Here is a 26,227-nt window from a genome sequence, read left to right on the forward strand (position 1 = left end):
CCCCAGCTATTAGTTTAGGCCTTTTTCTAAATCATAACATTTTATTTAAGACATGAACAAATGTAGGTGTAGATAGTCTGTTAATCATTAACTTCCTAGTTTTAACCGACCTTATACATTCCTGAGTACCTAGTTAATAATGGTAAGAAGACTTCATTTACACATGGTTAATGCATCATTTAGGAATTATTAAAAACATCAACTGATGAACGTTTTACATGAGCTTACTTACTATAGACCAACCATCTACTAACTATATTTACTAATGCTTTACTGATTACAATGGATGTAGGAACTATGATATACAAATGATAAACAAAGAAATTACTAATAGTTTGTAGATAGTTTATAAAGGGAATATTATTTAATTTACCAATGGTTTTTGCAATGCTTATTAAGTGTCAAACCTCTATTTATAAACATAATTATTGAGAGCTTTATTTACTATGAACAAACCATGTATGACTGTGTATACAAATGCTTTATTTATGATAGTTAACAGGAGCAATGCTTTACAAATGATGAACAAAGCATTTAGTAATAGATTGCAACTGGTTTATAATGGGAAAATGATTTCATTTATAAATGGTTGTTTCATTATTTGTTCAGTATAAATCATGTACTTACAAACATATTTTTTTAGATAGGCTTATTTACTATGAACAAACAATTTATAACTATGTGAACAAATGCTTTACTAATGATAAATTATGTATGAACAATAAATTAATAATGATGAACAAACCATTAACTAATAGTTAACTAATGCTTAACAAATGATGAATTATGGATAGTTATTATAAAGTGCTACCAATGGCTTTAACAATATAAAGCAATACGATATACGGTGAAAACATACCTGGTGAAAAACATGAATATCTGACCACAAGTACAAAGCTGTGCTACTACCTGGGAGAACAATACTTACCTCTGACCACTTCCAATGCTTCTCCACCTTTACCTCTTTAGTGAGAAGAGTACATTCCTGGTTCACATGGCAAGATCCCACAAACACACAAACTGAAATGGCCCAAGCAAGATATGTTATCCTTAAAGCCACACAAAGCACAGCTTTTGCCAAAGAACCATCACCCCTCCAGGCAAATAAAGCTGTATCCAGAAACAGCCACTTGCAGAAACTCAGCCCAACCTTGGAAGACAATCTCATTTGTGTTGGAGGCCGACTAAAGCACTCCGACCTTGCAACTGCAGAAAAGAACCCATAAAGTCTGCCCAAGGATAGTCACATTTCTTTACTGCTCACCTGACATCATCATGAGCATGTGAAAAACCAAGGCTGTCACCTGACAGAAGGAGCAATTAAGGCAGCATGATTAAGGATCCTTGGAGGAAAGGCGCTAATCAATCCATCCATCCATCTTCGTCCACTTATCCGGTATCGGATCGCAGGGGCAGCAGCTCCAGCAGGGCACCCCAAACTTCCCTTTCCCGAGCCACATTAACCAGCTCTGACTGGGGGATCCTGAGGCGTTCCCAGGCCAGGTTGGAGATATAATCCCTCCACCTAGTCCTGGGTCTTCCCCGAGGCCTCCTCCCAGCTGGACGTGCCTGGAACACTTCCCTAGGGAGGCACCCAGGGGTCATCCTTACCAGATGGCCAAACCACCTCTACTGGCTCCTTTCGACGCAAAGGAGTAGCGGTTCTACTCCGAGCTCCTCACGGATGACTGAGCTTCTCACCCTATCCCTATTCCGTTCTAACTTCCGATTTCTAGGTGTTTTGTAGCTGGATATATCATTTGTTTTGTCTAAATATGAATGTGGATAACGCTAGTGATATTAAAATGCTTGCTACCGTTGGATTTCTAGTGATGAAACGGCGAAAACGCGTTTTATTTCTCTGATTCATGGCTTTGTTCTAACGCCGCTGGGCGTTCCCTCTCTTCAGTCTCGCTTCACCATATAACGTTACCGTGCTTTCGAAGGGTCGTTGAGGCTTCATCTAATCCTCTGCCATTTCGACCAGCTGTTTGTAACACAAAATAAAATGGATTATGGATGATTTTGTTTTTATAGTTTATAGCTGACTTTACCAGCTGACTTCTCTATTGGCTGTACAGTACACAGGGACAAGGAAACAGGTTCTGGGTCATCACAATTCTTACACAGAACTTGTACAACACTATCAACAAAAGGTTTTATTATTAATACAATTTCTATGCCGAACATCACCAGAAGACAGCTGATGAAAGGATTTTTTAAATTATAGGAACCCATCTCTTTCACATACTCCTTCTACTACTCCTCTTCACATGTCCTTCATGCGTGTGAACAACCAATGTTCGCACACACATGCATGCACGCACACACACACACAAACAGACACAGACACACATACACACACGTACACCCACACACACACACACACACACACACACACACACACACACACACACACAAACAGTTCATGTTGTCAGTTTATGTTGTCATGTTGCCTCTTGTGCATGTGAACCACCAATTTACGCACATACATGCATGCATGCACACACAGAAACACACACACACAAACAGACAGACACACACACACACACACACACACACAGTTCAGGTCAGTTTATGTTGTCACGTTGCCACTTGTGTATGTGAACTGCCAATGTTCGCACACACATGCATGCACACACAAACAGAAACACACACACCCACACACATGTTGTAGATATTAATGTTCTAATAAGGTTCTTTTTACAATAAATGTTCTATTAGAAATACTTTTTGTCATTTTTATTGGTCTTTATGTTAAAATAAAGGCAGTTAAAACTGTCCGGTCAAATTTGAAACCGTGAACAGTAAATGAACTGGGATAGCAACGAACAGTGTTTGAAGGTTAAAACATGTTCATAGAGATGTACATGTTGGTTTGCTGATGAATCTGGGGGAATTTCCAGTTCATGAATGATGTAAATTGAGACAGTGGTAACCAGGTCTTATTCAGGCCAGTGACCAACATAACCTCACAACCTCTCCAGGCAGAGGAATACTTCAACTTTGTGCCTCCATAGATGACGAGAGATGTAGCAGCTGTATGATAAGACAGAGCTGTTCACCCAGCAGAAAAGTAAATTCAACGAGTCAGAGATACTGTTCTGACCAGGGCAGGAGGTTTTAATTTCTTGTTCACTGTGATCACAAAAATGTCAATTTATTATAAGTTACACAATACTTTAACAGCCAATAGCATTCATGGTTGGGGAGACTGGACTGATTGATGTTATACGAATATGGTCCCTGTTGCACAGGTTTTATCAGCTCACAATTTTCAATGCACATTTATGAAGTGCAACTATTATTGATAAAAATAGAAAACTGAGACTTATCAGCAGCATTTTTAACAATAAACAATTTTTTTTAATGTTAATGTGCTGCATACAGCACAACTAGCAAGTTAACAAAACCATGAGTAATTAGCATCATCATACGAGCATTTGTATCTATATGTGCAATAACATCTGCTGAACAGGGCCGACATTTACTCAAAAGTGAAGATTGAAAACTGTTTATTAAAATCTGTTTATAATAACAGAACATTCATTTTTACTGTAGCTAAACACCAAATATCTGTTTTTAATTACAGGACAAAGTCCGGGTGATAAGCTGCCAGAACATTTTTCTGTTATTTTAGTGATTTATTTCTTAAGAGTGTACTTACATATGCAGTCAACAATCCGCTGGACAAACAGAGCAACAAGGCAAATGGAAAGACTAATGTCATCTGTGGAAAGATGTTAAACAAGTCAACAAACTGCAGACAAGGAAATAATGTCAGACAATGAATGACTGAAATTGATCATTAATGAGCCATTTATCAAAGTAAAGTATCCTGCTAGTTATAAGTGTATTATATATATATATATATATATATGGTTTATATTTGATAGATTGCATCGGCATCCGCTTATCCGGGGTCGGGTCGCCAGGGCAGCAGCTCCAGCAGGGGACCCCAATCTTCCCTTTCCTGAGCCACATTAACCAGCTGGGGGGTCCCGAGGCGTTCCCAGGCCAGGTTGGAGATATAATTCCTCCACCTAGTCCTGGGTCTTTCCCAAGGCCTCCTCCCTGCTGGACGTGCCTGGAACACCTCCCTAGGGAGGCGCCCAGGGGGCATCCTTACCAGATGGCCAAACCACCTCTACTGGCTCCTTTGGAGATATAATCTATAATCCCTGCACCTAGGCCTGGGTCTTCCCCGAGGCCTCCTCCCAGCTGGACTTGCCTGGAACACCTCCCTAGGGAGGTGTCCAGGAGGCATCGATACCAGACACCAAGGAGTAGCGGTTCTACTCTGAGTTCCTCATGGATGACTGAGCTTCTCACCCTATCTCTAAGGGAGACGCCAGCCACCCTCCTGAGGAAACCCATTTCGGTCACTTGTACCTGTGATCTCGTTCTTTCAGTCATGACCCAGCCTTTATGACCATAGGTGAGGGTGGGAAAGGAAACAGACCCATAGATTGAGAGCTTTGCCTTCTGGCTCTGCTCTCTTTGTTTGTCACAACGATGTGGTAAAGTGAAGGTAATACCACCCCCACTGCGCCAATCTCCCGCTACGTTGTTCCCTCACTCGCGATAAAGACCCTGAGGAACTATAACTTCTGCACTTGGGACTCATTCCCTCCCCCGAAAATGTCCTCACAATAAAGATAGGATTAGTTATTATTAAAAGTAAAAATAGATGAAATTGTGATAATAAATTGAAATATAAATACCTTTGCTGAGATGGTGATTGGCTGACACAGAGGAGAACAAGCTGATGACTGTCACTGAAAGAAAATGCCACAGATCTGAATAGCATTAAACACTCAATAATAACAAATTAGGTCAAACTTCACCTGATTTACATCATTAATGCATCCACAATCTGTACAAAATTTGATATTTACTCAACAGGAATAAACTCTGCAATCTAGCATAAAGAATACATCAAACTTTCAGGCAAATCTTACAATGATAATGATAACAATACAATGTGAAAACCTCCATTATACTCACATCAATAATCTTTGTTCTGTCTGGTTTGGAGGGAAAAGACAGTCACAGGCCCTTATATAACTTAGAGGGGAGTAGTCTTAGTCATGATTGACCGTTCATGTAATGATGCAGGTAGAGACTTGATATTGAACCAATATTTAACAGGGTGTGAAAGTCAGGGTCAGTGGTCTATGAAGGTGTCTGGATGCAATGAACAATGTCTGTGTAACCGGTGGACTTCTGCGTCGTGTTTATTTTATTAACCACACCGTGACACAGGATCTCTTAATGATGATATCCGTTTATTCTCTCTGGTGACAAACACGAATAAACAGGACCTCGTTATTAATCAGAACAGCCTGCCATCTCTGTCAGCAGCTTCTCTCCCAAATGGGATTACAAAAAGGGCATTAACAATTGGCTTTAACAATATAAAGCAATACAATTTACAGTGAAAACATACCTGGTGACAAACATGAATATCCGACCACAAGTACAAACCTGTGCTACTTACCTGGGAGAACAGTACTTACCTCTGACCGCTTCCAACGCTTCGCCACCTTTACCTCTTTAGTGAGAAGAGTAGCATTCCTGGTTCACATGACAAGATAGGGTTCACAGGCAGAGAGCAAGAGGTGGGCCATCATGTTAAGCTGCATGAGTTCGGGAGCTGTACAAATGGAGATCACTGAGTCTGTGGACACGTCCAGCTACATAAATGCTCACAGGTGCTTCTTCGCCGAGGCCCTGCAAAACAGCTCAGATCTGATCGCGGAACTAACTTTGTTGGAGTTTGCAAGGAGCTTGGGATGGAGAAAACCTTGCAGAGGTACCTGAGTGAGCAGGGTTGCAGCTGGGATTTCAACCCGCCACATGTCTCTTATATCGGAGGCTCTTGGAAGGGAATGATTGGCATTTCCAGAAGAATCCTTGACTCTTCAGCAAAACACTCGCTTTTCCCACGAAGTGCTCTGCACATTAATGGCACAGTTATTATAAATTCACGACCACAACACATATTGGACTCCTCAGAAGAGATATGTCTCTAAAGCCATTCCTACTACCTATTGCACGTTCTGCCAACTTGAACAAACAAAAGATTTTTGCCTGCACATGGTCTGGGAGTGTGAACAGGTGCACGGGTTCTGGAATAAAACAACATCAATAATACGTGATGTGACAGGATGTCGAATTCCTACTGACCCGATTGTTCTGTTACGTAATGATGACTCTAAATTACACCTACTTGGGAGACAGAAGAAAGTTTGGCTAGCTGGCTCAACCGCGACCAAGAAAATTATAGCTCAGCACTGGCTCCCCCCCCACTCGCTGTGTATGAAACAGTGGTTGGCGTATTTTCTGGACATAGTTATGCTTGAGCTCTCTACAGCAAGGATTAACAAAGCCAAGTCATCGACTATAGACCTATGGAAAGGTGCAGCAGCACAAATATCAGACCTAATGACCTCAGCATACAAGAATTAGAGGAGAGCGACTAGGCAAGGTATGATTCCTGATTCCTGTTTTTGTTTTTTTGTTTCCTCAAGACCGCAGAGGGTGGGGGGGTGGGAGAAGTTTGTTGTTCTTGTTCAATTGTGTTTGTCTGTTCTGTATGTTCAAAAATATAATAACGATAAAAAAAATTTAAAAAAACTGCACGACCACTCTTACCTGTGTCAGCGGACCCAGACAATCACTATACTCTCGCCGGTCTGAACTAGGTTTTAAGCCCATTTCAGACCAAATCTTCATGACGGGACGAGTTGAAACTTGCAACTTCTTGCAACGAGCAACGTCTCTTTGTACTTCGGTATAACTTCCGACTTCCAGGCTTTTTGTAGCTAAATATATCATTTGTTTTGTCTAAATATGAATGTGGATAACCATCCATCCATCTTCATCCGCTTATCCGGGGTCGGGTCGCGAGGGTAGCAGCTCAGCAGGGGACCCCAAACTTCCCTTTCCCGGGCCACATTAACCAGCTCCGACTGGGGGGATCCCGAGGCGTTCCCAGGCCAGGTTAGAGATATAATCCCTCCACCTAGTCCTGGGTCTCCCCCGAGGCCTCCTCCCAGCTGGACGTGCCTGGAACACCTCCCTAGGGAGGCGCCCAGGGGCATCCTTACCAGATGCCCGAACCACCTCAACTGGCTCCTTTCGGCGCAAAGGAGCAGCGGCTCTACTCCGAGCTCCTCACGGATAACTGAGCTTCTCACCCTATCTCTAAGGGAGACGCCAGCTACCCTCCTGAGGAAACCCATTTCGGCCGCTTGTACCCTGGATCTTGTTCTTTCGGTCATGACCCAGCCTTCATGACCATAGGTGAGGGTAGGAACAAAAACTGACCGGTAGATTGAGAGCTTTGCCTTCTGGCTCAGCTCTCTTTTCGTCTAACGGTGCGATAAATTGAATGTAATACCGCACCTGCTGTGCCGATTCTCCGACCAATCTCCCGCTCCATTGTCCCCTCACTCGCGAACAAGACCCCAAGGTACTTGAACTCCTTCACTTGGGGTAAGGACTCATTCCCTACCTGGAGAAGGCACTCCATCGGTTTCCTGCTGAGAACCATGGCCTCCGATTTAGAGGTGCTGATCCTCATCCCAGCCGCTTCACACTCGGCTGCGAACCGATCCAGTGAGTGCTGAAGGTCACAGAGCCGATGATGCCATCAGGACCACATCATCTGCAAAAAGCAGCGATGAGATCCCCAGCCCACCGAACTGCAACCCCTCTCCCACCCCGACTACGCCTCGATATCCTGTCCATAAATACTACAAACAGGATTGGTGACAAGCGCAGCCCTGGCGGAGGCCAACTCTCACCTGAAAGCGAGTCCGACTTACTGCCGAGAACCCGGACACAGCTCTCGCTTTGGTCGTACAGAGATTGGATGGCCCTGAGAAGGGACCCCCCTCACCCTGTACTCCCGCAGCACCTCCCACAGTATCTCCCGGGGCACCCGGTCATACGCCTTCTCCAGATCCACAAAACACATGTAGACTGGTTGGGCATACTCCCAGGCTCCCTCCAGGATCCTTGCAGAGTAAAGATCTGGTCCGTTGTTCCACGACCAGGACGGAATCCGCATTGTTCCTCTTCAACCTGAGATTCGACTATCGACCCGAACCCTCCTTTCCAGCACCTTGGAGTAGACTTTACCGGGAGGCTGAGAAGTGTGATACCCCTGTAATTGGCACACACCCTCTGGTCCCCCCTTTTTTAAAGGGAACCACCACCCGGTCTGCCACTCCTTAGGCACCGTCCCAGACTTCCACGCAATGTTGAAGAGGCGTGTCAACCAAGACAACCCCTCCACACCCAGAGCTTTAAGCATTTCTGGACGGATCTCATCAATTCCTGGGGCTTTGCCACTGTGGAGTTGTTTAACTACCTCAGCAACCTCCACCAGGAAATTGATGCCAATCCCCCCCTCATCCTCCAGCTCTGCCTCTACCATAGAGGGCGTATTAGTCGGTTAGGAGTTCCTCAAAGTGCTCCTTCCACCGCCCTATTACCTCCTCAGTTGAGGTCAACAGCGTCCCATCCTTACTGTACACAGCTTGGATGGTTCCCCGCTTCCCCCTCCTGAGGTGGCGAACGGTTTTCCAGAAGTACCTTGGTGCCGACCGAAAGTCCTTCTCCATGTCTTCTCCGAACTTCTCCCACACACGCTGCTTTGCCTCTTTCACGGCAGAGGCTGCAGCCCTTTCGGGCCCTTCGGTACCTTGCAACTGCCTCCGGAGTCGTCTGGGATAACATATCCCGGAAAGACTCCTTCTTCAATCGGACGGCTTCCCTGACCACCGGTGTCCACCACGGTGTTCGTGGGTTACCGCCCCTTGAGGCACCTAAGACCCTAAGACCACAGCTCCTCGCAGCTTCAGCAATGGAAACTTTGAACATTGTCCACTCGGGTTCAATGCCCCCCAGCCTCCACAGGGATGCACGAAAAGCTCCGCCGGAGGTGTGAGTTGAAAGTCTGTCGGACAGGGGCCTCCTCCAGACGTTCCCAATTTACCCGCACTACCCGTTTGGGCTTACCAGGTCTGTCCAGAGTCTTCCCCCACCCCCTGACCCAACTCACCACCAGATGGTGATCGGTTGACAGCTCCGCCCCTCTCTTCACCCGAGTGTCCAAAACATATGGCCTCAGATCAGATGAAACGATTATAAAATCGATCATTGACCTTTGGCCTAGGGTGCTCTGGTACCAAGTACACTTATGAGCATCACTATGTTCGAACATGGTGTTCGTTATAGACAATCCATGACTAGCACAGAAGTCCAACAACAAACAACCACTCTGGTTTAGATCAGGGAGGCCGTTCCTCCCAATCACGCCTCTCCATGTGTCTCCATCATTACCCACGTGCGCGTTGAAGTCCCCCAGCAGAACTATGGAGTCCCCGACTGGAGCCCCATGCAGGACTCCACTCAAGGTCTCCAAGAAGGCCGAATACTCTGAACTCTTGTTTGGTGCATATGCACAAACAACAGTCAGAGTTTTCCCCCCACAACCCACAGGCGTAGGGGAGGCGACCCTCTCGTCCACCGGGTTAAACTCCAACGTATCGGCGCTCAGCCGGGGGGCTTGTGAGTATCCCCCACACCTGCCCGGCGCCTCACACCCTGGGCAACTCCGGAGAAGAAAAGAGTCCAACCCCTATCCAGGAGTATGGTTCCAGAACCAAGACTGTGCGTAGAGGTAAGCCCCACCAGATCTAACCGGTGGCGCTCCACCTCCCGCACAAGTTCCGGCTCCTTCCCCCACAGAGAGGTGACATTCCACGTCCCCAGAGCCAGCCTCTGCTGCCCGGGTCTGGTCCGTCGAGGCCCCTGACCTTCACTGCCACCCATGTGGCAGCGCACCCGACCCCAGCGGTTCCTCCCACAGGTGGTGGGCCCATGGGATGGAGGGATGTCCGCCACGTAGCTTTTTCGGGCTGTGCCCGACCGGGACTCCGTGGCAAACCCCGGCCACCAGACGCTCGCTGGCGAGCCCTCCATCTGGGCCTGGCTCCAGATGGGGGCCCCGGGCTTCCTCCGGGCAGGGTCACTTCATCCCTTCCTCGATTTTTCATAGGATTTTTTGAACGTGAATGTGGATAACGCTAGTGATATTAAAATGCTTGCTACAGTTGCATGTCTAGTGATGAAACGGCAAAATCATGTTTTATTTCTCTGATTCATGGCTTTGTTCTAACGCCGCTGGGCGCTCCCTCTCTTCAGTCTCGCTTCACCATATAACGTTACCATGCTTTCGAAGGGATCGTTGAGGCTTCGTCTAATCCTCTGCCATTTCGACCAGCTGTTTGTAACACAAAATAAAATGGATAATTTTATTTCTATAGTTGACTTTACCAGCTGACTTCTCTATTGGCTGTACAGTACACAGGGACAAGGAAGCAGGTTCTGAGTCATCACAATTCTCACATTTTTTTGGGCTTTTCCACCTTTATTTATTTGACAGGACAGCTAGGTGAGAGAGAGAGAGGGGTAAGACATGCAGGAAATCGTCACAGGATTCGAACCCTGGACCTCTGCATCAATGCATAAACCTCCAAGTATATGTGCACCTGCTCTACCCACTGACCCAACCTGGCCACAAAAAAAAAGAGACGTACATGTAGGCTTGCTGATGACAGCTTGCTGATGAATCTGGAGGAATTTCCAGTTCATGAATGATGTAAATTGAGACAGTGGTACCCAGGTCTCATTCAGGCCAGTGACCAACATAACCTCATAACCTCTCCAGGCAGAGGAATACTTCAACTTTGTGCCTCCATAGATGACGAGAGATGTAGCAGCTGTACGATAAGACAGAGCTGTTCACCCTGCCAAGGCCATGGAGAAAAGTAAACTCAACACAATTTGTATGTAATGAGATATCTGGGCACAGGCAATATCTTTGTTTACTTTGAAGGTTTAACTAAACTTAACGCCATCCATTTGGATGTTTAAATACACCTTCAAGAAGACAGGAACTTCAGAGAGTTGGGATGGCACCCACTCTGTACTGTGTGATCCTAAATCCTCCCAAAGTCTCCCAAAAACCTTCACATAACCAGAGTCAGTATGTAAACACATACAGGGGAACAAGGAAACAAAGACAAGAAAACTTTGCACGACACAGTCACAGTCTGTGCTTTTACAAAACAAACTTGTCCTCAATGTCAGTTTAGTTTGGCATGTTCAAACACGCCAACAGGAATATCATATCTGTGATGGTGTGTTTAAACAGATAAAACTCACATGCATACCTGCTGAACACATGACTGGTTCGAGTGGTTTTCCAACTGAGGGGAGGGAAGATGGATTCTACACACATAGACAATGATAAAGGAAGCATTTTGAGGGTTTTGGGGGGATGGGTCAAATAACACAGGACTTTCACCCAGGAGACCAGGGTTCGTGTCCTGTTCTTGTCCCGTTTGTCACTGAAACGTACATTTAGTAACCCCACCCACTGCTTAAATACAATAAACTACTTGTTGAATTTAAAAAAAAGGAAAGGAAATCATTTCCAACTTTCTTTTATTGAAAAAATTGAACATTGAATTGAATATATGAAAAAAGAACGATAGTTACATTTTAGAGTGCAGTTTTCTGCTGATATTTTCTTTCAAATAACTAAAAAGTCTCTGAGTGTCTTTCACAATGTGTTTATGTTGTTAGACCAGTTTCTCTTCCCCCCATCATTGCCAGGTGTTTTGAAAGACTGATCCTTCCCCACATAAAGGCTGCCATCCCTGCTGATCTTGATAAACATCAGACCAACAGATGAACAGATGATGCAGTTACAACAGCTCTCCACTCAGCGCTAACACACCTGGAACATCAGGATACATATGTAAGAATAGTTTGTTGACTTTAGTTCAGCTTTTAGTACAATGCTCCCATACGAAGTATGATACAAAGTGATCCAAAAACTGAACGACTTGGGCTTACAAGTCAAGGTGTATTGAACATCCAACTCTCTGCAGGACATCTACACAGGCCGACATAAAAAGAAAGCCAGCTGTATTTTAAAGGACCCATCCCACCCTGGACACTGCCTGTTCTCACCCATCCCCTCCGAGAGTGGGTACAGAGCAATAAAAGTAAAATAAATCAGCTGAAAAACAGCTTCTTTTGAAGACCTGTAGCCACTGCGACAAGGTTGGTTTGGGCCGCTCAAAATGATTTATTATAAACCCGAAGACAATGTTCCTTTGAACGTAACGTAAGTAAGTTAAAAACAGAACCAATGCAATAAAAGACAAAACAACCAAAAATACAAAACACAGTAGGAGAGGAGAATTTCGTTAAAGTAAAGACTATTGAAGTGGAAACTATTTAAGTGGTTGCAATGGTCATCATGGGTGGATCGTATAACAAAAGACAAGGACTACAAATGAGCAAAACATGAAAATATATAAATGAACCTAAATAACACATTAAAACCATGCAATGTTACTAGTAAAATGAGCCAGTTATACGTCACCACCTCTACGAATAACTCAAGCAACCACTAGGTTTCTAAAAACTCAGGCCAGATTAAAAGTCACTAAACCTAATGCACAATATCCAAAAGAAATGAACTCTCCTCAATACAAACATAAAACCACATCGTAACAAACAAACAGGCAAAGGTTCCAGTACAGATAAAATTACTAAAACAGGTAAGCTAAGTGAGTAAGTGTAAAACTCCGACTAGGCAAAACAGCAGCGACGCTGTACACTTGGCTGTCTCCTCCAGCGATCCCGCAAACCACACAGAGCGTTAATCTCGAACCACAGAACAGATAACAGCACACCAGGCACACCAGGCACACCAGGCACACCCGGCAGCGACAACAGCAGAAAAAGGGGAAGTTGGAGCTTACCGGACGGGCATTTATTTCCGTGTGCCTCACATGATGTCTCACGTGACAGTGTACTTAACCTACCGGTTACACATAGTACCTCAAAATCCCATTGACACCTCTTTCCTCTGCAAATCTCACAATTTGAAACTGCCTCTGAAAATGGGAAAATCTCAAAGAACCACAGAGTTGACTCCTGGCTCCTCCTTATTTATACATTTACACAGGCTACACCACTGATCTGAGGTCAGCTAGTCTTCTGAACAGGTCGCGCAGATCTCAGAAATTGTATACATTGTTCATCTGCTATTTCATCACAAAATTCACTTCTGAGACTTTTCTTATGTGAGAAATCAACTATGTAGAGGTCAAATATACCGTTTTACGCAAACTTGATGGCTAATTGCAATGTTTAACTGTAAATGAATGTAGCCTACTGGCAGTCTGGCACACGTGGGTGCTCAGTATTTTCATCGGCGCCTATGAATGGTGTTGATTTTGGATTGAAAAAGTGAGAGAAAAGAGTTGCATTCGTCCACTGTGAAGGTTGTAGAAACTTTGTCAGGTGGCTTAAGAAGTTTGTTTATTGTAAAAAACCAAAGGAGCACGCAAAAGCAAAAACCAAAACATAACGGTAGGAGGCAAACATCAGTAAATATTGAGAAGTGTGAGCTGCAAGGTCTGTGGTACATTCCCATTGCAAATATGGCATTAACATAAAGTAAAAGGGCCAAAACTCGTCTACGTTGATTATAGCGCCCCCTAATGGCCGATCTTCGCCGGATTTGGTACAGAGCCTCAGAGCAGCATGCCGAACCTGCATCACAAGTTTCGTGTTGATTGCATTTACTGTGGCAGAGATATTGTAATTGCAAATTTCCCATTTAAATGCATTGAGTTATTGGCCAAAACAAATAAACGTTGCTTATAGCGCCCCCTAAAGGCCGATCTTTGCCAAATTTGGTACGGAGCATCGTAGTGGGTATGATGAACAATGATCTCAAGTTCCTTGCTGATAACATTTAATGTGGTCGAGATATAATATGATACGTGTGTGGTAGCTAGCTAGGAAAATTTGTTTGGTCGTCAAATGCGCAAACTTTAACGTAGCACAATTCCTTGAGTAACTTTTTGGTCACGTCCATCTGGAGATGCCACGTACCAGGTTTCGTGCTGATCCGTCGCACAGCCTAGGACGAGTTTGAAAAAGTTGGTTTTGCCCATTGCTATATCATGTGATTCAGCTTGATTCAAGGAACACGTGGATGTAAGGATTTTTAATGTGCGATGTGTAATGTGGGAGTTAAAGGCAAAAAAACATTATAGCGCCACCTAGTGGTCCACATGTGTAATGTTTGGTTGGTGTGGTCCATGACCCATTGTCTATCCACCCTGTAAATTTACAGTTGTTCACGTTAGTGTAAGTAGTACATTTAGACGTGGGTCCCACAGGCCACGCCCACTTTGACCCCTCAGTACCCCACTCTAGGGTTGGCCTCAGGAGTGGCCCTAGATGGTACCCAACACATTTTGTAAAAATTGGATGAGGGGTTCTTGAGATATAAACTTTTTGTACTTGTAGCGCCCCCTAGTGGCCAATTTTTGTAAAACGCGTGGGTGACCTTCAGAGGGTCATGGTAAACAAGATTCTAAAGATTGGCGTTGATGGCATTTATTTTGGCCGAGATATGGCAAAGTTGGTGTTTTCATAGTTAGCTACACAAATTTGTTTGTGCGTAATTTTTGCAATTTTGATCCTATCAAAATTCTTTTCATTAACTTTTTGTCCGGCCCATCTGGAGATGCTACCTGCCAAATTTCGTGTCGATCGGTCTACACCGGTCTAGGAGGAGTTCGAAAAAGTAGGTTTTTGATAAATCACGATTTTTCACGCATAAAAGTCAAGGTGGAAATGGGCGTGGCCTATATCACGTGATTCAGTTGGATCCAGGGAACGCGTGGATGTATGAGTTTTGAATGTCTGGTGTACGGTGTGGGAGTTATAGAGCCAAACGCGTTTTTTCTGCTATAGCGCCACCTAGTGGTGGAAGTGGGTGAATTGTTGCGCCTGAGGTCCTTGCGGAGTTCTGGTCCTTTCCTGAAAATGCCAAAACCCCACCATGTACGGTTTAGGCTGTAGTTGGAGTTTTAGGCGGAGCTGTAAGAACGGCATAGCTTTGCTATTGCCCGTTCTTGCAGACTCGGGCTTGGACCCCTAAAAATAAAAAATAAAGGTTTACTGAACTACCTATCCAGGAGAGCTCATGGAGGAGTCTGTGGGTGCCATGAAGGCAGCCTCAACCGCTTTGTGGTCGTTGAATAGTTGTTTTTGTCCATCAACTACAACACTCAGAGTGCAAGGATAACAAAGAGAATATTCGAGACCCAACTCCAGAAGCCTCCGTTTAACCGTGACGAAGGCTTTACGTTTCCTCGTCAAGTCAGCTCTATAGTCCGGGGAGATGAAGATGCAGCTGCCGATAAAAGTCAGATCTTTTTTTCCACGAGCTAGGCGAAGGATCTTTAATTCGTCCTGAAAGTGGAGCAACTTAATCAGGATGGGCCTAGGACCGGGACTCCCGTGTGAGCGGACTTTGTGGACAGAATGTCGCAGCCTTCTGGGGCCTCTGGTATCCCGAGAAATTTTCAAGATCCTCGACCTTATCAAACCAGGTATTTATTATCAATTTCAAGTTGATTGACTCGGGTAGAGAGATCGGTGAGATTGTCTTCATTTACTCCGACACGTTGTTCCAGTAGCGACACATGATCCCCTAATGTGGATAGGGATCTCTCCATACCACTCAAGATGCCAAAAATCAGATCAACTTTAGTGTCAAAGTAAGTCATTAGATCCTGTTTAACTTGATGGATGATGTCGTGCAGAGACTTCATTTGGATAGGATCCATTGTTTGGTCAATTGTTAGCGATTTGATTTCCTTAAAGATATTAAAAGTAAATATGTCCCTTCGTGAAGCCAGTCACGTGCCTTGTTAAGTTAGTCAGACTAATTTGTTAAACGTAACTTAATATCAAGCAAAGCATAGCCACAGGTTTAAGATGAAAAAAGCAGGCAGACCATGACTCAGACCGGCTCACTCACGCTGCTGCCATCTTGTCAACATATCCTGACCTCACTCCAGTCTGAGAAATGATTTACCTTTAATGTGTTTCTGGGTATGAAAAAGATTAATAAATAATGATGATGAAGTTGTATAGATCATCAGAGGTCTCCAGCTGTGAGCAGTGTGACAGAGTTGATCCACTGAGATCATAGGTGTAGATTTCAGGGGGAAGCAGGGGTATGTCCCCCCAAATATTTAGAAGATGTAGATTTGTCTCCCTCAAAAAATTATGAAAGAACCCACTCCCCAAAAGGATTAAAAATAACCGTTGAGGGGGCTCAAAACATGTATGTAAAAATAGACCTGTATGTAATTAAAAAACACAACAGGAAGTGAAAAATAAAGACAGATTAATGTAGATTTAAACTTTGGAGCTTCTGGCTTTAACAAGGTCTCATTCTCTAACAGATTAGCTGTTGAGATGGACATGATTCCTCAAAAATAACATCCTGAAACACGTGTGATGTTTTGAATATGAAGAAAGTTTTGATCAATAAAGGAGAATAATCATTTCCTTTCCATTAATAAAGACATTTGCACCATACATCAAAGTTCACCTGAATGCAGGAAATGAAGAGTTTGACAGACAATATCTTATGAGGGACGACCCCCAGACCCCCCAGGTATAATGTCCCCCCCCCCCATCAATGTTGAAACCAAACCTACACCCTTGACTGAGAGTCAGAAAACATCATCAGATCCAGAGGTTCAGCAGCTGGATCTATAAAACAACATGTCTGCCCTCTGCTGGACACCCTGAGCTAACACATCACCGTCTGTCTGTTGGCTTTTAAACACTGTTGGGGAGTAACTAGTTACATGTAACGGAGTTAATAAAGGTAAATGTAATCTGTTACAGTTACTGGGGAAAATAATGTTTCATTAAATTACAGTTAACTGTGAAAATGTTCATGATTACATTGGGAGTTAGATGTGAATATGTTCTGTAAGAGGCTAGGTCATATGTTGAATAATAATGTAGTTCCTTTGCATGTTTTTCATGTGCACAATGTCTTCTTTTGCCATTTCCAGCCACAGCCGTTCAGTAAAGTTAGATGCTATTAATCTGATGCTTTTGATTGGTTTTCACCCTTTTGACAGTTAAATCACCTCTCAAGCTGTCTGAGAGTTGCCACTATATGTAGGGTGGGGGGGGTTTGATCATGCACAACAAAACAAAACGTGCAAGAATTAGATCCCTCTCCTAAAACCATGGAATAAGTGCCATGTGCATGCCAAAACACTTATTTATTATCTTCAATATCCAATGGAAAATAATCTCAAAATGAAATAGCACAACGTAGTGTAAACATAAAACACAGCGCTTTCAAGCCAGAGAGTGGAGTTGACTTTGTGACGAAAACAAAATACTTTCACCCAGGAAACGCTGTTCGTTCCTCGGGAGTGTTTTATAACAAATTTGTTCTTTTTCCTAAACTTAACAAGTTGTTTTTGTTCCTAAAATTAACTGTATGTAGGGTGCATTTGTGAAAAAAACAGTGTGTGTGTGTGGGGGGGGGGATGTTGTTGATCATGCACAACAAAACAGATGATATGATAAGATACAGTTATCTCAGGACTCTTTACACATAGAGTACACCAAGAGCAAGCATTTGGTGCGACAGTGGGGAGGATTGTGTCCTCATCTACGCTACTGCAGTCAATGCAAAACAGAGCATCTTTAACCATCAGTTTGTCACTAATTGATCTTTGTGAAAAAAACATTACAGGCATCTCTATGTTGTCTAAACACAGTACATAAATTCAGCATTTTCATGCAGTCCTGGCCCTTGTCTACTAAATGTTGGGAGGCCATTTGTGTCATCACCCAGATAATAGCTCCCTCAGATCAGCACCTGCCAACGGTGTCAAAGGCTCTGAGTTCGAGCCGCTAGTGTTGCAAGATGATTGTACAAATATCTAATCAGGCATTAAGCTGTGGACAACTGCCCTGCATGTTTTAAATGTGTAAATTACTCTGTTACAGTAAAAGTCCTGTATTGAAAATTTTACTTTAGTAAAAGCCTGTAAGCGTCATCATGAAAATCTACTTAAAGTATTAAAAGTAAAGAAGAATCCTCCTATTGTAGAAAGTGTAAAGGATCCAACCAGTTGTGTTTTCAAAGGTCTGATCATCTCAGCTGACTTGTAGCCGTTAAATTGTTGGCTAGTTTACTTTAGAATAAAACATCAGATTTATAAACTACGTGTTCTGTGTGCAGAAATATTAACATGTAAAGTAACTAGTAACTAAAGCTGTAACAGAAGAATGTAGTGGAGTAAAAAGTACAATATTTCTCTCTGAAATGTAGCGGAGTAGAAGTAGAAAGTGGCATGAAAAGAAAAGACTCAAGTAAAGTAAAGTACCTCAACATTTGGACTGAAGTAGTCACATTCCCCCAAAGGTCTAGACAAAGACATTCTAATAACTTACTAGTGTTTCATTAATTTCTGACAGTAATAATTTTATATATATATATATATATATATATATATATATATATATATATATATATATATATTAAAATCCTGCATTTGCTTTTGCAATTCCATTGACCCGGGTCGACTTCATAAAATAAATAATTATAATACATAATAATAGTAATACCTAACTAGACAAAGAGAAATTAGTGACAGTATTTCAACATCAACATTTTGGAGCAGTCCTGCACATTATCTATGTGATGTCATGAAGCCAGCTGTCTCATCACCTGGCCAATACCTCACTGAGATCAGCTCTTGTCTTTAGACCCAAAGGTTGTGAGTTCAAGTCCCCAGAATACATATTAATGATTTGTTCCTTTTAGAAAACAACAACAACAGGACCAGACACTGTTTTTGTGACAATATGTCTTTTAGTTTTTAATGCTTAGTTATATATTATATAATAAAGGAAATCAGATGAATAAAGAACACAACACATCAGTTTAAAGAATAAAAAGTAACCAGTTCATTAAACCAGTGGACTATATGAATAATTAATTATTATGACGTGTTATTACAGTTTCATTCTCCTCTTGTATCACAGAAAGGTCCGACAAAATATACACTTTTATTTTCTATCTGGACATTTTGGATAAAAAGATCATCACCACTCATGTCTGGTAGGTTTACCTTTGGACAGAGTCAAGCTAGCTGTTTCCAGTCTTTATGCTAAGCTAGGCTAGCTGTTTCCCACTGTTTCCAGTCTTATGTGCAAGTTCTCCCACTTAAAAAGATGAGAGAGGCCTGTAATGTTCATCATAGCTACACTTCAACTATGAGAGACAAAATGAGGAAAAAAAAATATAAAAAAAATCCAGAAAATCACATTGTAGGATTTTTAATGAATTTATTTGCAAATTCCTCAGGAAAATAAGTATTTGGTCACCTACAAACAAGCAAGATTTCTGGCTCTCACAGACCTATAACAACTTCTTTAAGAGGCTCCTCTGTCCTCCACTCGTTGCCTGAGTAATGGCACCTGTTTGAACTTGTTATCAGTATAAAAGACACCTGTCCACAACCTCAAACAGTCACACTCCAAACTCCCCTATGGCCAAGACCAAAGAGCTGTCAAAGGACACCAGAAACAACATTGTAGACCTGCACCAGGCTGGGAAGACTGAATCTGCAATAGGTAAGCAGCTTGCTGTGAAGAAATGAACTGTGGGAGCAATTATAAGAAAATTGAAGACATACAAGACCACTAATAATCTCCCTCGATCCGGGGCTCCACGCAAGATCTCACCCCGTGGGGTCAAAATGATCACAAGAACGGTGAGCAAAAATCCCAGAACCACACGGGGGGGCCTAGTGAATGACCTGCAGAGAGCTGGGACCAAAGTAACAAAGGCTACCATCAGTAACACACTACGCCGCCAGGGACTCAAATCCTGCAGTGCCAGACGTGTCCCCCTGCTTAAGCCAGTACATGTCCAGGCCCGTCTGGAGTTTGCTAGAGAGCATTTGGATGATCCAGAAGAGGATTGGGAGAATGTCATATGGTCAGAGGAAACCAAAATAGAACTTTGGTAAAAACGCAACTTGTCGTGTTTGGAGGGGAACGAATGCTGAGTTGCATCCAAAGAACACCATACCTACTGTGAAGCATGGGGGTGAAAACATCATGCTTTGGGGCTGTTTTTCTGCAAAGGGACCAGGACGACTGATCCGTGTAAAGGAAAGAATGGGGCCACATATCGTGAGATTTTGAGCGAAAACCTCCTTCCATCAGCAAGGGCATTGAAGATGAAACGTGGCTGGGTCTTTCAGCATGACAATGATTCCAAACGCACTGCCCGGGCAATGAAGGAGTGGCTTCATAAGAAGCATTTCAAGGTCCTGGAGTGGCCTAGCCAGTCTCCAGATCTCAACCCCATAGAAAATCTTTGGAGGGAGTTGAAAGCCCGTGTTGCCCAGCGACAGCCTCAAACATCACTGCTCTAGAGGAGATCTGCATGGAGGAATGGGCCAAAATACCAGCAACAGTGTGTGAAAACCTTGTGAAGACTTATAGAAAACGTTTGACCTCTGTCATTGCCAACAAAGGGTATATAACAAAGTATTGAGATGAACTTTTGTTATTGACCAAATACTTATTTTCCACTATAACTTGCAAATAAATTCATTAAAAATCCTACAATGTGATTTTCTGGATTTTTTTCCTCATTTTGTCTCTCATAGTTGAAGTGTACCTATGATGAAAATTACAGGCCTCTCTCATCTTTTTAAGTGGGAGAACTTGCACAATTGGTGGCTGACTAAATACTTTTGCCCCACTGTAGATTAAAAGTCCAGTTACTGATTAGTTTCTGTCCAGCTCAGTGAGCCAGTTTGTCTAATTTTAAACCCAAATGTGAACTGTTCCCTAACTCTTCAGATACTAAACAAGTGAAAGTGAGTCATCTGTCAGCAGAGAGCTGTTTCTGTCTGCCGAACAAACTGAAAGTGAATCAATGATAGAGATTATAGATGAGCTGTAGAGGCTTCATGATGGTGTGTTAGGATTACACATACAGGGTCTTGGAGCACACAAAAGGAAACTGGTTGGTACAAGTCCCATCGTTCCAGTTTTGCTGTAGAGAGAGTTTACAACCAATGTAACTGATTACATTTAACTTTTATATTTAAAAGTGCAACATACGACAAGATGTTTTAAATGTTTTTTTACCTCCACCCCAGTTCATCTCAAGACAGTTCTCCCCTCCACAACAGTTGTTAGGCTCTCCCGCATTCCAGCTTTTGTAGTTGAATTTGGATCCATCAGTCCACAGCCACGTACCCTCCTGGAGGAGAAAGATTGGTTTAAAGTCAAAGTGAAATCAAGAGTTCTTGTTGTTGTAATACTCATTCCGGCCACAAGAGGATCCTCCTTGTATTCTATAACAACTTGAGAGACACAACGCATTCTCATGAACAGGTTTGTATGGCATCGTATGAAAACTTATGCACAACAATTTCTATGATATCGAACGAAATTAGGCGCCCGCCGGCCGGTCACATGAAAGTTAAGATTAACGGTCGTTCGAGTCAAATTTAGCAGAGAAAAGGTGACTGTGAGCCGGGTACAGAGCACCGTGAGGTTACGTCTTTTCAGAGGCTGTTAGAGCTGAGTTTAGCTGAGAAAAAGTGAGCGTCAAGTAACGACGGAAGTTTAGACATCGAAAAAAGGGTTACGGTTAGATACATGAACACCCGCTTGCTGGGTGAAAGTCTTGTTTTTTCTCCTTAACTCAGGATCTTCACGCTCTTATACAGCAGCAGTCAATGTGCTGCTGACAGTAATAAATATGTGGAATACATTCAGATTACAGTGATTAACTTTTCACAGCTATCCACACACACACGAGAACAGGCTGAGAGACGAGCGACATCACTTCCTGTGTGATGATAAAAGTCTCACCTGCTCTGCGTCAGTGCCTCCGATCCAGGAATGTCTGTATGAACCGGACACTCCCTTAATGTAGTTTCTGATAAATGTATGTTCCTCATCTGAGTGGATGGAAGCCAGATGCCCACCAGCGGTCTGGCAGAAGTTCTAATGGAGACAATATCATCAGTTTAAAACGTTTAGAAAGAAACAAAAACGTAATCACATTATCAACAGATCTCAGGGCAGTCTTACAGTCACAGGGCACATTTTAATACTTTTAATCAGTGGTGGAAGAAGTATTCACATCCTGTACTGCAGTAAAACTACTAACACCACACTGTAAAAGATACTAAATTCCTGCAGTAAAAATGTTACTTCACTGAAAGTCTGTAATTATCATCAGGGAACATTGTAGAAAGTGTAAAGGATCCAAACAGTTGTGCGTTTAATGGTCTGATCATCTCAGCTGGACTTGTAGTCGTTATATTGTTGGCTAGTTTACTTTATAATAAAACATCAGATTTATAAACTACATATGTTTTGTGTGCAGAAATCTTAATGTGTAAAGTAACTAAAGCTGTAACAGATGAATGTAGCAGAGTAACTAAAGCTGGAACAGATGAATGTAGTGGAGTAACTAAAGTAACTAGTAACTAAAGCTGTAACAGATGAATGTAGTGGAGTAAAAAGTACAATATTTCTCTCTGAAATGTAGCGGAGTAGAAGTAGAAAGTGGCATGAAAAGAAAAGACTCAAGTAAAGTACCTCAACATTTGGACCTAAGTACTTACATTCCACCACTGGTCTAGACAAATACATTCTAACAACTTACTAGTGTTTTTTATATATCTGTATTTGCTTTGCAGTTCCATTGACCCGGGTCGACTTAATAAAATCAATAACAGATCTTACGAGACAAAGTGAAATTAGTGACAGTATTTCAACAACATTTTGAAGCAGTCATGCACATGGTCTATTTGATGTCATTAAGCCAGTACCTCAACATTTGGTACTGAAGTACAGTACTGGAGTAAATGTACTTAGTTACATTCCCCTGCTGGTATTACAACTTTAACTAGCTACATTTCCTGATGATACTCACATGCTTTTACTAAAGGAACATATTCAATGCAGGACTTTTACTGTAATTGTATTTTTTCACATGATGTGGAGTTAGCATTTTTACTGCAGTCAAGTATTAGTACACTGTTATTAAGCATACATATCTTCTGATAGATACGACTGCTGTACCTCTGCATCGGGCCAACTCTTTGGTCCGATGTTGAAATTGAAACAGCGAGAGCCAAACTGAGTCCAATCAGGTGGGCAGGAAGCTTGACCCTGTATAAACAAACAAGCCACAAACAAACAAGTCTATATCGACAACTGTTCATTTACGGCAGTGGTTCTCAACATGTTTTGGGCCAGCGCCCCCAACATCCATTATCCAGGTCCCTTACCACATCAAATACAAACCCCATTACCAATGAAGTTGGGACGTTGTGTTAAAAGTAAATAAAAAACAGAATACATTGATTTACAAGTCCTTTTCGGTCTACATTCAATTGCATACACTACAAAGACAGAATATTTAATGTTTAAACTGATAAACTTTGTATTTTAAATTTTGAATGTGATGCCTGCAACAGCAGCTGGGACAGGGACATGTTTACCACTGTTCCATCATCTTTCCTTTTTAACAACACTCAAGCGTTTGGGAAGACGGCGGCGTTTCTGGGTGTTGGTGATATGTGGCTTCCCTTTGCATGGTAGAGTTTTAACTTGTAGATGTAGCGACAAACTGTTAACTGACAACGGTTTTCCGAAGTGTTCCTGATCCCACGTGGTAATAACCTTTACATAATGACGTCAGTTTTTTAATCCTGAGGGATCGAAGGTCAGGTGGGGTTTGTAAGCCTAATTGTCCTGAATATTAATGATCAGGCCCTATTATCATATAATTGAATGAAAAATGTTCCATGGCTATGATAATAGACTTATTACAATGCAAAATAAATGTTAATGACGACTTTAATTTCAAGACAAGAGCGATTTATAACACTACAGTACGGAGTTAATATAAGATGATACTCTGACAACCCATTCCCGTGGAGGCAGCACCTCCCATTCCCGTGGAGGCAGCACCTCCCATTCCCGTGGAGGCAGCACCTTGACTTTAAGGTGCACTATGCGTTCCTGCATGGTTTCAGCGCGATTTCATTTTTGTCTCAAATCGTAGGCATCTGTCCGCTAGCTGCCTGCCCCTTGACTACACCGTGAAAAAGCCCGGTCTTGGGAGACAGCACAGGGGTCGTAAACGTCAAACATACACTAGAGGCACAGGATAGGCACCAAAATAAAACACGCTCCAGCCAATCACCGACAAGATGGTTGGGGTATGCGGTGGGGGTTAGTGACAGTTACAGAAACATGGGGGGAGGGGCGAGCTTGCTCCGTTTTGTTTGGAATTTACTTGGAACGTCAACAGAAGTAACGTCATGCAGGAACACATATTGCACCTCTAAAGCAACACTATGTAACTTTTAGCTGCAGCTGTTGTTCCAATGAGACAACCTGTAGGGGGACCGAAGCAGGAAAAGTTACATAGTGCTGCTTTAAAGTGCTGCAAACACCACAACCAGGAAGTAAACAAAACCATGAGTAATTAGCATCATTATTCAAGCATTTGTATCTATATGTGCAATACCATCTGCTGAACAGGGCCAACATTTACTCAAATGTGAAGATTAACTGTTTATTAGAAACTGTTCATAATATGGAGCTAAACACCAAACATCATTTTTTAATTATGGGACAAAATCTGGGTAATGAGCTGCCAGAACCTTTTGTTATTTTAATGATTTATTTCTTAAGTCTACTTACATATGCAGTCAACAGTCCGCTGGACAAACAAGCAAACAGAAAGACTGATGCCATCTGTGGAAAGAAGTTAAACAAAGTCAACATACTGCAGACAATGAATGTTTGCAACTGATCATTAATGAGCCATTTATTAAATAAAAGTGTTCTGCTAGTTATACGTGTATTATGATGAAGATATGGTTTAATATTTGATAGATTATCTAATAATTAAGATGTCTATTGTCACGAATGATGACTGGAGAGGAGGCTTTTCAAGTTCTCAATGCGTGTGTTTAACAAAACATACTCAAACCGAAATACAAAAAACAGAATATTAAACAGAGGCAACAAAACAGCCAACAAAACCGTCACCCCACAGCAAGCTGCCAACCCTTCTTTCTTCTCCTGATGCCCTGTTTAACTCAGCCCCCCCCCCCCCACCCAATTTCTAGCACCCATCTGGAGATCTGGTTGTTTGAGTCTCTCATCTGGTAGAGCCATTGCAGACTCTGGTGATCTGTTTCAAGGATGACGTCTCTGCTAAGGAGCTAATATTTGAAGGTCTCCAAAGCCCACTTTATCGCAAGGCACTCTACTTCAATGGCGGAGGACCTGGTCTCTCAATTAAATTTTATTTATAGTATCAAATCCTAACAAGAGTTATCTCGAGATACTTTACAGCTAGAGTAGGTCTAGACCACACGCACACATTTAGAAAGCCCCAACAATTCCAGTAATTCCCCAAGAGCAAGCATTAGCAGTGGCTGATGCGACAGTGGTGAGGAAAAACTCCCTTTTAGGAAAAAACCTCAGACAGACCCAGGCTCTTGGTAGGCGGTGTCTGACGGTGCTGGTTGGGGGTGTGATGAACAGTGGCAATAATAGTCACAATAAAGATAATAGAACAGTGACTACAAATGGTAGTCGTAGTAGTTCATGTCATAGCAGGGCACTGAAGGGCGTTACAGGATGTAGCATGGCACAGCAGAGCATGGGTGGACATAGCAGGACGCAGCAGGACACTGTGGCCATAGTTTGACTGACATAAGCCACTGGCCTCTGATCCACCCCTGAAGCAGCACTGCCCCCAGGCCCACCCCAGAGGCATCTGTTTGGACAGTAAAAGACTGGCTGAAGTCTGGGCTCTGCAATACTGGATCCTGGCAGAGAGCCCACTTCAGGTCAACGAAGGCTTGTTCATGCTTTTCGTCCCATGGCAGCTGATTAGGGCTGGAATTCCGAGTCAGGTCTGTTAGTGGAGACACCCCGGTGGAAAAGTAGGGAACAAACCGTCGGTACCACCCAGCCAAGCCAAGGAAGGACCTGAGCTCTTTCTTGGTACGGGGACGAGGACACTCCTTGCCTGCCTGCACCTTGTCTTGTTGGGGCCGTATCACTCCACGGCCCAATACATAGCCCAGATACTTGGCTTCCCGTTGGGCCAGGGAACACTTTTTGGGCTGCACCGTCAAACCGCCCTGCTGAAGCCACAGTAGAATTTCCTTCAGATGAGCCATATGGTCCTCCCATGTACGACTGAAGATGACGATGT

At 43.0% G+C, this 26,227-nt stretch overlaps 1 protein-coding gene across 1 annotated transcript; it reads right to left on the reverse strand.

The window, feature by feature from the left end:
• Nucleotides 1-20,947: 20,947 nt before the first annotated feature.
• On the reverse strand, nt 20,948-24,750 carry LOC144525684 (galactose-specific lectin nattectin-like). Its single transcript, XM_078262730.1, has 5 exons — nt 24,697-24,750; nt 23,065-23,154; nt 21,844-21,978; nt 21,111-21,226; nt 20,948-21,017 (listed from the first exon to the last, which is right to left on the reverse strand). The coding sequence occupies exons 1-5, from the start codon at nt 24,748-24,750 to the stop codon at nt 20,948-20,950; spliced, it is 465 nt and encodes a 154-aa protein (XP_078118856.1).
• Nucleotides 24,751-26,227: the final 1,477 nt, after the last annotated feature.

The sequence above is a fragment of the Sander vitreus genome, chromosome 11 (assembly GCF_031162955.1).
Source record: "Sander vitreus isolate 19-12246 chromosome 11, sanVit1, whole genome shotgun sequence".
Classification (NCBI taxonomy): domain Eukaryota; kingdom Metazoa; phylum Chordata; class Actinopteri; order Perciformes; family Percidae; genus Sander; species Sander vitreus.

Coding starts and splice junctions, on each gene's coding strand:
- LOC144525684 (XM_078262730.1), bottom strand. CDS start 24,750: ATGGCATCAGTCTTTCTGTTTGCTTGTTTGTCCAGCGGACTGTTGACT. Junction 21,979..23,064: donor AGAGTTGGCCCGATGCAGAG/GTACAGCAGTCG, acceptor TGTCTCCATTAG/AACTTCTGCCAGACCGCTGG. Junction 21,227..21,843: donor GAGGCACTGACGCAGAGCAG/GTGAGACTTTTA, acceptor TTTCTCCTCCAG/GAGGGTACGTGGCTGTGGAC.